The sequence below is a fragment of the Vidua macroura genome, chromosome 4 (genome assembly GCF_024509145.1).
Source record: "Vidua macroura isolate BioBank_ID:100142 chromosome 4, ASM2450914v1, whole genome shotgun sequence".
NCBI classification, from domain to species: domain Eukaryota; kingdom Metazoa; phylum Chordata; class Aves; order Passeriformes; family Viduidae; genus Vidua; species Vidua macroura.
In genome coordinates this window covers 67,027,673-67,041,401 of record NC_071574.1, presented here as the reverse complement: position 1 = coordinate 67,041,401, position 13,729 = coordinate 67,027,673, and the positions used below count along the sequence as shown (strand labels likewise).

Sequence of the window (13,729 nt, the reverse complement as noted above, 5' to 3'; positions counted from 1 at the left end):
ACCTTGATATAATTGATTAGAAGTTATATGCTTGAAAGATTTGTAATCAAACATGTACGTGATATGTACCAAACAGAGCACTGATTTGTGCTTCCTGTTTTACCTTTAACATGGATAATCTGATTGCTATCTAAATTATGCCTTTGATTAATGGAAAAGCAATCAAGATTATCATAACTACCTGAAAACTTCTCATGGACTTTTTAAAGATTAAAGATATGGCTGAATTAAGTGTACAGCACTGGAATGTTTTTTAAAATTCCTGTTTCTGAGGAGTAATAGAACTTCCTGTCTAAATTGCTTTTGCTGCCATTGTAGTGGAAGCAACTTAACACTTCCCAAATCATTCCCGAGGCTGTAGACTGCTCCCACCCATGTGTCCCTAATGGCCATCAGTAGCAGTTTTGATTCAACTGTTCCACAAAGGTATGGGACAAGTAGGACAAGAGACCTCCAAGACTGGTAAATCTCTTAATTCAGGAAAGGAGCATTAGAGGAAATTAACCAGTTTAGTCATACATTGTAGGCTTTTGTCACTAAAAGAAAATTTACTTGGGGTTTCTCTTGGCATTCCTTATAGTCCTTGGGGAAGTAATACTAAAAAAAGTAGTCTTTCAGGGTAGAGGTATGCAGGAGACTTGTTCCTGAATAACTATTGGTGTACTATGTATAAATTTTTCAGTAGCCAATATGCATTATACATGCTTTCTCTCAAAGGTAACTTTCTCTTTTTTAATGAATTTGTGAAGGGAAGAAATGTAAAATTAGAAAGTCAGAGTGTGAAGGGTGATCTCTTAGTTGTGGTTTAATTTGTAGCTTTCCTTTTTTAGGTACAAATTTGTCTTCATATTCTGTTGTCCCTGGATTGTTTCCATCAGTACTTCCTACAGCCAAAGCAGGATAGGTGAACATGGTATCAGACAAGAAACTGCAGTATTTTTCCTGATGTTTTTTCACAATCTTTGAAGTGTGAGCTCCTTGCTGAGTGAACTTAAATAAGGGTTTTAGTATGGGAACTCAAGTTCGGTCAATGACCTCTAGTCCTCTGGAACCAAGGTGCTCTTCGGGCTGCATCAGATGAAACCATCAGTCATTCTAAGCTCTAGAGGACCTGACTTTTTAAATACAGAAATTCTAATGACTTGCTATTTCTGCTTCAGGTGCCATATGAAACACTGAACAAACGATTTCGAGCTGCACAGAAGAACATTGATCGAGAGACCAGCCACGTGACCATGGTGGTGGCGGAACTGGAGAAGACGCTGAGCAGTTGCCCTGCTGTGGACTCAGTTGTCAGTCTCCTGGATGGAGTAGTTGAAAAACTCAGCGTTCTGAAACGCAAGGTGAGAGCTGTTCTACCTTCATTGCAGTGCTGTTTGCTTGGATTTTCTTTTCAAGGTAACAGGCATTACTGGCTCTTTAAAAGCCTTGGAATGCACAGTGAAACCTTGCTTCATTGTGCTTAAGAAATATGATTTGGTAGTCCTTGTCTAAGTATAACAAACTTCTGTTGAGAGGTAAAATTAATACATATTTGTAGTCCTGAAAATTACTTTTTTACTAACAGAAAAGAAATAGTAGCAAGATTAATTGATTTGTATCAATTCCTGCTTGTCTAATGGAAAGGTTTGTGCAATTGAATTAATTGATCACTGGAATAGCAAAACAGGTAGAAGATGAAGCTGAAAAATGTGAACCCTCAGTGCAGGAATAGTTGTATGCATTGTTTAGACTTCTCTGCAGAAGAAAGTGCAAATTGTCCTGGATTGTTACTTGAAAGTTTTTTATAAACACTCAACTTGCAATTTGAAAGATTCCTACGGAATATTAAGAGCCTTTTAAATAAAATTTGGCAGGATAACCTGCTTCTAGCTGTTAAGCTTGAGCAAAATACAGCCAGCCTTTGATGCCTTTACCACATCTTTCTTAGAGAAAGATGTATATGTTCTCAGAAAAAGAAGTATAAGCCATCCTTATTTTGGATGGGAATATTACTCATCCCTAGAGTCATCAGAACACTTACTTGAAACAAGTCTTGCAGAAAAATGGAAATAGCTCTGTCGCCTGACTTGAGAGCAGTGCTTCTCCAGAAATAAATAGATGAAACGTAGAAGCAGAGTCATTTCATTGAAACTTAAATGAAATAACCAACAGATATAAATCTTGAGACAGTACTGTGTGAAGCATCAAAATACCTTGGAGATTTGCACCATGAAAATAACGCTGTCATATGTGTTGATTTGGGGTTTTCTGCTTGAACAAGTTAGCTAGGTGTTGAAAAGTTCTGCAAAAGACTTGATAAATTAATTGCTCTTTTCATCCTCGGATTGTGAGACTTAAAGAGGTCTTAAAGGGTATGTTTTCTTCACTTCTCTGTTACTTACAGAAAAATAGGAGCTATTTCTGACAGAGGTGTTGTATGTTGCTTGTAGGTGTGTAGTAATGATGTGGAGGAGTAAAAGTTATTTACTTGTTAAAGCTTTGCTGACTGTGGGGGTGTGTCTGAAGGCATTGCTGAGTGTTTTGGATGCAAAGCTCCATTTTAGTTTAATTGCTCATTTGTTTTTGACTGCCTGAAAGACTCTGGGGAATCTTATAGCTACTCAGAAAGAACAAAAGACCAAAAAAAACTATTAACCAGTAAAAGTCCTCTGAAATACAAAGGTCTTGTTTCTGCTCCAAACCCTCAACTACCAACTGTCTTCTCTATAATCTCTGCCCCGAGCAAAATGACTGTTTTCTTTAGAGCCTTTGGACACATGTGGGATCTCTGTTGCCTCCTGTGTTTAGACAAGGATCTCATGAACTGCTGAGATGGCCATAATAGAATTAGATGGTTCCTTTATTTAACACCTTACTCACTCTTGAAAGAGAGCTTTGAAACATAGCTGGTTTCTTCAGTTCTGAAAATGATCCTGGGGAAACCTAGGCCTTTGTGTTTTCCCTTTTGTATCCTGTTTAATATGTTTGTTCCCTCAAGTTCTGTTAATGTCCAGCAGGGCAAGTCCAGATAGACTTGCTTCAGAGGGTTTTGAAAAGAATCTGTAGCCCTTGTGAGCATACTAGAAGGATCAAAAAACCAGCAAGAGCTGTATAGGTCCAGATGTAAGAAGAGCCCTTTGGAAGCAGAAAGGGTCTAACCTTTGTGCCTGGCTGCCTTCAGTTCTTAGTTGTATTCAGAATATTTCTCAAGGTTGCCTTCACATCTGATAATACTGCAGATATCTAAAAAGTGAAAGTGTGTTTTGTCTTGAGTTAGTGTTTGCCTGCTGAAGAGACCCAGTTTATAACTCAAACAAAATATTTGTTTCCAAACTATGTTACAAAATAAAGCTCAAGTCAGCAGCACAAGTAACTCAGACTTCAGTAGTAAAAATAATTTAGGCTACAGATGTTTACATGTATGTTATTAAGAGACTCTTGTATAGTGACTAGTGTTTCAGATACTTGAATTTGGTATCAAGGGCCAGATCAGAGTCGGGCTTAACTGAGGGCAGGGGGGTAAGCTCGTTGAGCTTTCCTTGCAAGTTTTCTCTCATTTCACTTTGCTTTTCAAATACTGAAGTCTGTCTATGGGCAGGCATGGTAAATGCAATTAGAAACCAACCTGTGCTTCCAGAGCTGGAGCTGTACCATATATGATACTACAGTTGGAGTTCTGGAAAGGTCACTGTGTCAGCATGGCGTGCAGAGTGGGCTGCCAAAAGTTCTGCCTGTGCCTTCCAGCTGCCAGACCTGTGCAGTCATTCAAATACAAGCCAGCAAGTTTAAAGTCACCACAGGGCAGCCTAACTTGCAATTGCATCACTAGTGATACATTGCAGGTGGGAAGGGTACTAACCATCCTCTCCTGGTTTGCCTTTACCTTAGCAGGCACTTAAAAACTCTGCCAGCTTTCTGGAGTTCTGTACCTTGACATGGCCCAGAGTTGTCACATGCTGTGTACTGAGTCAGCCAGCTTGGAATGATGGCTCTAAGGCTGAAGGAAAGCAACTGAGCTGAGTGTTTTGGTTTTAATTTAAAAAAACTATTGTGGCAATACCTTGGGGGACTGGTGTGTGGGTTTTTTTTTTTTGCTGGGTATGCCAATATGTTGGTTTAAAATAATCAATCTGGTTCCTCTGGACAAATGTGTTTTCCTAAGTAAAGCTCCTTAACAAGGGATGCACGTTTCCACAGTAGCAGAATTACATAAAATAGTACCAGTTTAACAAAACTGACGATTTTGAAAAACTGCTTTTAGATCCTTGAATTACAGGTGCCAAGAGGCCAACCATTTGTATAATTTCCATTATTGCATGACTGATTAAAATGGCTCCAGTGTATTAGAAGTAATGTGGGTTTACTCTGCATCACTCTTCAGTAGAACTAATACAGCACGACAGCTGCTGGATGAAGAAGCCATGCAGGTTAGAGGTGGAAATTTTGCTTTTCAACTGTTTGGATCAGATGACTGCAAACTTTCACAAAGCCCTTTGCAGGCTATTACAGCAGTTGCCGCCATAGTTGATACATTTCTGCTTTTGGATAAACTGTAAATTAAGCAGAAAAATGTATATTTTCATAATGTCAAATAGATCAAAACATACTTCTGTGCAAGAATATTTCAGAATTGGACCAGCCATGCAGAAGCTTATGCACTGCCATAAGAAATATTTCTAAACAAAAGAGACACTCCTGGGAGTAGCTGTATAACATAAAGAATGCTTACAAACAATTACTGTGTTTTGCCTTAAAAGGAGACTGAAGATGTGTAGCTCTTACTGTTAGTTTTTACTTTTTAGGCCGTTGAGTCAATCCAGGCTGAAGATGAAAGTGCGAAGCTCTGCAAGCGCAGGATTGAACATCTCAAGGAGCACAGCAGTGACCAGCCAGCTGCTGCCAACATGTGGAAGAAGAAACGCATGGATCGTATGATGGTGGAGCATCTCCTGCGCTGTGGCTACTACAACACAGCTGTAAAACTAGCCAGACAAAGTGGGATTGAGGTGGGTGCCAGTGTGGACTGACTTGTTAACAAAATGGTAGTAGAGAGGGAGTTGGAAAATGAGAACAAGCTGCTTTAGCCTTGTAGCAGTTATTTTTATGTATTGGTGTGCCTTCCTTGCTAATGTTTATCTGTTAATCTTTTTAGGCTTGAGTTTGTTCTTCTTACTTGGCATAAATTGTGTTTTAATGTATTAAATAAGTCAAAATTGAAGGCATCATTTTTAGTCACAAGCTAAATGATAAACACCTTTCTCTATTAAAACTCAGATTAATTTTCAAATGTCATACAAAATTTCTTGTTAGAGGCCTTTAGGCTGCTGATTAAGCAGGTGGTGGAGCTTCCCATCTGTCTAGCCCCACTCAGCTGGTACCTGTAGGTGACCAGACTGAGCAGAACAGCATTTGCTGATTGCAGGAACAACTGTTCTATTGTATCATCCTACTGTTTAATGCACCGAGAGGAAGGCTGGCTTTTACTTGGGAAAAGAAATTTTGATACAATTTTGGTTTTTTAGTAGCCATTATATCTTGCATGATCCTGAGAACAGTTTGCTTGTTTCACCACTTTGTGATTGTTGCTTTCCTTTTCACTGGTTAGCTAGCTGGTTTTGGTTGGGCTCACAGTGGGTTATGAAGTGTTTGGAGTTTGTGTACTTTGGTGTAGCTACTTTATGCAGGCCAGTGAATCCTGATTGTGGTCCTATGAAAGCCACGAGAACATTAAAACTGATTTTTTAAGCATTTGTTCTTTGTCTAGAGAAATCATGTTTTGGAGATTTTAGGAAGCCTTTGCTATTTGATCCTGAGCAATCCTTGAATCTTCTTTAGATACTCCTGATTCCAGAAGACATGCAACTCTTCTAGTTAAAATCTTACTCTTATAAAGATGCTGTAAGTTGAGTTCTCTTACATGACTTATGTACTTTGCATTTCTTAGGTGGAATAGTTGAACACATCTCTCATTTTGTTGGGGAAAAAGATTTTTTTTTTTTACTGATGTCAAATTAGAGCATATGTACTTGTTCTTTGTCATATAACAGGGACCTACCTATTTGTCATGTGTCTCTTATTCCTTGGCTGCTTTACTGGTCTAATCCTGTTCAGCCAACAGCAATTTCTGTAAATGCCAAATAGGAAATAGCATGTAGAGGCTGAATAGAAGTGAGAGGGGAAGTGGGTTACAAAGTATTAATAGGAAATAGTCCTGAAAAAATCAGCTGAAGAGGCTGTTGTGCCTCACTAGAGATATAGCCCATGCATGTGAGTCAAAAATACCCGAGGCAATTAGCTGGGATAACTGCAGCTTGACTGGTCAGCAGCTCTCCCACTTCTGGTAGATGTTTCCCTCTGTTTTGAGCAGGAGCTCATCTCTGCTGAATCATCATGTTACTGTACCTACTAGGTCTGCTGAAAAAGCACTATGGAAATATTTTCACTTTCATAGCAAGCTCTGTTATGCCTGATTAAGTAATGCTCAGCTTTGGTTTGGACATGAGTGTGAAAGTCTGTTGTGACATACTGAAAGACCCTGTGGTAAAAACATCATACTTAAAGCTTTTCATTCTGTTTGTTGAATAGGAAATTTTGTGTTTAAAAGCAAGTTTTAAGTAAGATTATTTACCTTCTGCCTGCAAGCCTAACTCTTTTAATTTGCATAACATCAGAGTAACTCCCATAACACAGAACACAGTTGTATGTTGAATGCACTGAGGCCATTTTTCTTCTAGTTCACTCAAATAATGCATTTTAGTCAGCATTAGAGTTTGTTTTGGCTTAATGAAGATAAGGCTTCCCTCAGTGTCCCTACTTTGCACTTGGTCTGACTGTATGGCAGTCTTCTTTGTGAACAGCTTTTACAGTGTATGATACTGGGACTTGTTTGTTACACAGCATTTATGGTTTTGCTGGTTTAGTAAGACAGCAGCAGCTTTGTTTCTTTTTGTTCCTTTCTTGCTAAAGGACGTGAGCGTTGAAATGTTCTCTAATGCTTACTAATGTAACTTTGCTGTAGAGATTACAAAATACCATGTTATTCTTTCATCCCAAGTAATCTTTGTTTACTGTGGTCTCACCTGGTATTTTGATTAATGTCCCCGCCACCACTCTTGTCTTGATTTTGTTACCACTGGGTAGACATTATACCCTAAGTAAGAAAGTGAAAAAAGGTTCTGTTATTGTTCAGCTTGTCCAGCAGCCAGAGGTAAAGCTGGTGGACAAGCGGCCCACTGATGTACTTTTGTGGCAAAGACAATTCAACAGCACTCTGGGTTGCACTGGGATAAGCAGCAACAGCAGAAGGGAGGTCATCCAGCCTCTCTACTCAACACTGCTTAGACCCATCTGGAATGCTGTACCCAGTTCTGGGCTCCCCAGCAGACACAAGGACTTGTCGAGCCTCCCTATACTTGGAGATGCTCAAAACCAGACTGGAATGGGAAAGATCCCAAGTAACCTGTTAGAGGTGATCCTGCTTTGAGCAGGGAGACTACACAAGTTCCAGAGGTCTGAACCTCAACTGTTCTGTGATTCTGTTCCTCTGATTATGGCTGAGGTGCCCTTTGCTGCTCTTTGGAAAGGCTGAAGGAAGCAGCTCTTGGTAGTTCAGTTGTAGCTTGGGGATCCCAGGTTAAACACTTTCCAGTAGCTGTTAGACCAGTCTTGGGAGCAAGTCTCAGCCTGCCTGATTTAACTTTCTTGTGTAGCTCCTGAATGTGAAGAGACCTGCAGAGCTGCCAAGGTGCTTCATGGGTGAAGCAGGTCAGGGAGGATTCTGCTTCAGTGACCAAAGGGAAGCCATTAAATCATCCCTATGTTTGAGCAAGCTGTCTGCTGTGTACTATTGGCAAATATTGACTGTGTGCCATAGTACCATATTCTAGTAGTTTTTGATGGTCTGTGACAAATTTTAGGCTATTTTCTAAATTAATTACCTCCATAGGAATGATAGGCTATAAAATCTTATAATGGAAGATAAGTGCTTAAAAATCATGATTATAAACTAGGAAGCAAACAGAATGGAAAGCAATGCTGGATGTGAAAAATTATAGGGAAATTTTAAATATCAGAGTTATAAACTTGCTCAAGTAAGGAATAACTTTGGGCATAAGGCATTTTACAGCATAAAGTTATGGCAATATAAGAAAAAAATTCCAAACATTAAATATTTGTTATATGTCTTTAAAAAAATGTAATGCTGCTTGGGAAAGTAAACCAGAATGTGAGTAAGATTAAAACAAAAGCTGACAGTCAAAGACAGAAATATTTGTGCCAAAGTAAATACAGGGTAGAGGGGATTCTATTATGGACTTTTTCCTTGATGTCTTCTGGCTCCATAATGATGTGGAAAACAGTGTGGGTTAAAGATACAAACTAGATGTTAAAGGTTTTTTTGTTGCATATGAATGAAACTCAGTATAGGCTTATTAGAATAAATAGAATCAAAATAAGGTCATTATTACAGTGGAATGCCACATCAATATAAAAATGCCTATTTTCATTTGCAGATTCATATTTTCAGCTAGTTAGCAAGGTTGTCTGTTAACTTCAACTTTGTTATTTCATGTTCTGCTATACTGCTATCTCATTTCTGTGCCATTAATTGATACGCAAATCTAGTTTAGGAAGAGTGGTGTTCCAGTAGGAAGTTGGTTTCTGTTTGTAGATAAATTTTATAATTAGGCTACAAATGTGGTACTTAGTCTACTATTTCTGGAGGTGGTGGGGTTTAAAATTGTATTTGTTTTTCCAGCCCTTTCCTTAATAGGCTAGGAAGAAAAAATAAACATGTAAAGTGTCTTTACATTCTCTGCTTAATTATATTTAGCTGTAGTGATACTTGCCTGTAGGATTGAAAACAAACCCAGATTCTGAAGCTTCCAATCTCCCTTATCATGTACTGTAAATCCTCTTTCCATCTTTTGCTTAGCTTATTTTAGTAAAAGAATGCATCTCCTTGCCTTACTGCTCACGCTGTACAAAAACTGTACAAGTGGCAATGTTTTTTCAGTGAAGGATAGCATAAATTCAACCTAATTCTTAGTGTGTTGGGGCAGGGAGCAAATAATTCAAAAATCTATAATTCACTGAGGAACAGAAGAGTTACTGCACTCCTGGGCACGATGGGCAGTGACACTGTAATGTGGGCAGTTAAATGCTTGAGTTGAAAAAACTCTTAAATAGCTTAAAACTGGTTAATTTGACCTTAAATCAGGGATTGTATATATCAATTAAAATTCTGCCAATTAATGTTCTTAGATTAGTAATTAAGTACATGCATCATCCCTCAAGAAACTTAACTAGCCCTTTGCATTCATACCATAGTGTGCTTTTTGCTTTTGAGAGCTGGAGGGGGGGGGGAAATGAGTATTCCATTGACTTCAGAAGTTTTGTCTAGACATATGACCATTGTCAACACTGATTGGTATTAGAAGGGCTTCTTGACACTTCAAGTATTGACAATTGACACAGTCCCAAAAAGATAATAATTTTCTTGAAGTGGGAGTTCAGGTCCCCAGTTATTGTCAATGGTTTCCTTCCTGAGCTCAACTTCTATATCTGTGGTAAAGGTTATTCACTGGAGAATATCAAAACAGGGCAGATACTGAAAACCATTCTAAAACTATTTGTCTTTCAATGTAGTAAATACATTTATTTTTTAAAATTAATTTTGTTTAAATAAGGAATAGTAGTCACTGGAAAAACTGAGTATCTTCCATTCATCTCTCCCTCCTGTTTGGTCCACTTAGTCTTTTTTGCTGCATCATTGCAGTTTCAGTTTTTGTAAAAGTGTTTTTGGCGGGATTAGCCTAACTGGAAAAGATACGCGCAACAAATTCAGGTATGTTCCACTCTTAATTTTGTTACAGAAAGCTGTGAAATCTTATTTGATGTCCTGTGGTATAAGAGAAACTTGAATTCTTAAAGTCAAGCTTCATGGCTTTTGACCAAGTGTCTGATCTCTTCTTTTTCCTATCTATATCAGTGTTCCTTTTTTCAACCCCAACGTTGAATGTTCTTTCCTTGTTTTAGAAAAGTGTTCCTCAGCACTGTGATATGGATCCTTCAGCTGACACCTCAGTAGAATACTGCTGAAGGATTTCTCTCTGCTACGGGGCAAAATCTTCCTGAAGCTGCTATTTTTGAAGTAATCCATTCCCTGAATAACTCTTTATACTTGATAATTCTCTCAGAAAAGGGGAGATGGAAAATAACCTGCACATCTGAGATTCACAAAAAGGAGCAGTATTAAGTCTTAACTCAAAAAGTTAAAAGATGAATAAGCATGTCTTTTAACAGTCATACAAATGTACCTTTAGAAATCCTCCTTGTTAAGATGCATACAAGAATGGCTTGTAGGCAAACACACACATGTATTAAAGTAATTAATCAAAACACATTTATATTCATAACAATTCAATTTCAAATAGGTAAATAATATTCATCATAATGCTTGAATGTATTATTTACTTTGCTGTCATGCAGAATGTAGCCAAGCTGACTTTCCAGATGCAGACTGAATGGTAAAAGGTGTCTTTTGCCAGGAGCTATTTGTGTCCCTCTCCTGTGACTTGCTGTTCCCACACTAGAGAGGTTACAGGAAAACTATGTATGAAGGAACTCCTAAACTGACATAACTGATTTAAAGGTGCCAAGATTTTAGCTTGTGCTGCTTGGAGTTACCCTGCAGTTCCAGGCTATAGAGAGCTGCTTGGAAACTCCTTTAAATCTGTTTTGGCTGTACCTAGTGTAGGCATGGCAACTTTGAGGAGATTGGTATAATGAATGTCTGGGTGTGTTCATCTGAATTTCAAAGTGCTGCAATTCCTGCACAGCCTTACATCTGCCGTTTGTCTCAAGCATCTTGAGGAATTAGAATTATGTAAATGTGAAATAGTCAAGATCGAAGCAGAATAACAAACTTCCTCATTGCAAATCATTTGACACTTCAAAAGCCAACAACATGAATTGTACTGTGATGTTGAACATCTTGTTTTTTTCAGTCCATTTAGACAAAGTGGGTTACCTGTGGTAAATCATAACTGAGGTAATTTATTACAAAATAAATTACTCTGGAAGGCTCTCCACTTACTCTGGAAGGCTGGTTATGGAAGAAAAATTCTTGAATTGAAATTTTATCTAAATGGGGAACGGTGTTATCATCTGGAAGTAGTATCTACCCAGGAGCAGAAAAGGTTTGGGTTTAGTTATGACTCTTCTTACTGTCCTTTCTTCCTGCCAGACATTTCTTCAAAGTATAAACCTTACCTCACATTTAACACTTGCTCTTACTACTACATTAGATGGCAGGATAATGTTTTGTTACAGAATGTGTGTAGCTGCTGAGGCAGACTGATCCTGCATGGATAAAAGTTGCAGGGCTTGTGCTCCACTAGCAAAGGATTAGGTGCCTTTCCTTTGCTAGAAGAGGCTATGACAGAAAATGAGGCACTTTTTTTCTGCCCAATGATGCATCTTAAGCTCTAGAGGCTTTGTCACACTACTGTAGTGTAGTCATTTATTACTGTACTTAGTATGGTATAATATGCTGATGGGTGAAGGTGCAGCCATTTGCTGAGCTACAAAAATTGCTGAGGCAGGAGCAAAGGATGCATTGGGAAAACAGATTGCTAATAACTCACCTCAGTGCTTGCTCCAACTCTGAGCCTCTTCCAAGCAGCTTATGTCCTTGAGTGAAAGGAGGTGGATGAAACACTTCTTTTTGCTTGGCTCTGAAGCAGCCAGTGCCAGAACACGTATAGTTTTGGTCACCACACTTTAGAAAGCTGTTGGAAAAACTGGATGGAGGGAGAGGATGACTGGGAAATCTTATGGCTTGGTGCTTTGGGTAAGTGTGAGAGCAGACATCAAATACCAAGGAGTTTTGTAATCTAGTCAGAAAAATTGAAGTTGGACACAAGTTTAGAACATGAATTAATCACTAGAACTAATTAACAAAAGTATCAGGATCCTCTAATATTATACAAAAACCATGCTCTTCTGACAGACACTAAGTGTGGGATACTGGGATCCTTCAAAAACAACCAGGCAGAAGTAAAAGGTCAGTGCTATGCTGAGGGTGTGGAAGATACTCTCATGTGAAAACTCGACTGTACACCATGGGTACTGTGTGTACTTTGTAGACAAAAACATTTCTGGCTCTTCTGTTCATGAATCTGTGGTTTGGCTGTCTGTTTTTGCTTTTTTCCCCAATAAGTAGCTCTGCAGCTGGCTTTGAGTAGGACATTCTTTCAGTTACTCTGTTTAGTTTCTCTCTAATCCTGTTAATGTGAGTAACATTATAACACTTAATAGTAACTTAATGATCTTCAGACAATGTTATTTAATGAGCAGAGCGTAAGGAGGCCCCTTACTGTTAATTTGTGCCCTACTTTAACTAGTCTTCAGTAATTGTGGTGTTGCTTTATTGTCACCACCTATGCCATTATTTTCTTAATTTATGTCTCCCTTCAATGTTAGTGCAGTTCATACATACCCCGTGTTGACTTTGAAGAAACTGTTACTCCAGCAGCCTTTTATTCCTGATCTTTTATAGGGGCAGAGGAATTGGATTGTGGTCCCAATTCCTGTTACTGCCATCACAACCATCTGCACTGCGCCCCTCTTCACCTGCACCTCATTTTTGCTTCCTGCACTTGTTTTCAAGTAGGCAGTGTGACTGTGGTGTTCTCCAGGCCTCCTGCACCTGCCAAGTGATGCTTCTTTCACTGTTTCCCCTCTGTGGAAATACACTGTCCACTTCTTTCCCAGCTGCTCCTGTCGTCTTACCTTGTAACTCCTTGTGTTTGCCTTCTCCCTGAGTTGTGTACCAGCAGTCACTCCTGAGATGATGCCTGCATTTGCTGTGTGTTCATCACAGGGGAACTTTTAACAAATTAATATATAGAAGATTAAATTGACCTCTTCATTTGTAACTGTTCATTAGTGCATTTCTATTTCACTTCCATAGAACTAAATTATACTGAAGGTTGTGTTGCTGTGGAGAGTATGTGAGTAGACATTAAAAGCTTAACACAGCTTTTTCTGAAGTTGTTGTTAGAGTGATCTAAGTGTTTATTGTATTTCATATACAAGTAGTTTACCATGCTGCTGAACACTGAAGTGCATCAGCAAAGGCTTTTTTATGAGGGTAGTGCTCTTATGCATCTAATGTGGATAGATAGATTGATAGATAGTCAATCTTTTTAAAGCTCTTATTGGTACATACTCTTGGCAATGAGCCACTGATAGCTTGAGGCATACCAGCCTATTTGCAATTTCATATTGATGCTAGTAAGCAATTAAAAATAAACAATTTGTATTTTTGAAAAAATACATAAACAGCATCTTATGATATTATGAATTGCTTATTTTATACAACAAATAGCTTATTTTATGATGCTTTTTTCCACTGAGGAAACTTTCTTTTCTGCAAAATGCTGCCTTTTCTCCCTGAATCAACTTTTTTATTTTATCTTGGTTAAGCCTAACATTTCTTTTTTGATGAATTAATCTTGTTTTGAGAATAGCTAATGGGAGATATGAAAATATCAAGTATTGGGTGTTCTAGTACTCATTTCTGATGGTTTTGAGCCGTGTTAAAGATTCACATTTCTAATGTGAAATATTCTGGGGGTTATATTAATACATAAATGTTTATATGAATTATAAAGGATTTTATCAGTCATTCCTTCTGATAACTTTCCAGACTTGTGACTGGAGATCTCATAAAGTAAAAGTACTT

General features: G+C 38.3%; 1 protein-coding gene across 7 annotated transcripts in view; it reads left to right on the top strand.

Moving 5' to 3' along the window:
• The window catches only part of MAEA (macrophage erythroblast attacher, E3 ubiquitin ligase), a 48,681-nt gene that overhangs the window by 16,416 nt on the left and 18,536 nt on the right, over positions 1-13,729 (top strand). For all 7 annotated transcript variants that reach the window (XM_053975249.1, XM_053975248.1, XM_053975250.1 and 4 more), the window contains 2 exons: positions 1,161-1,343; positions 4,785-4,988. In XM_053975249.1, coding sequence (XP_053831224.1) covers positions 1,236-1,343; positions 4,785-4,988 — 312 coding nt within the window. In that variant the 5' untranslated portion in view covers positions 1,161-1,235. The remainder of the gene's footprint in view (positions 1-1,160; positions 1,344-4,784; positions 4,989-13,729) is intronic.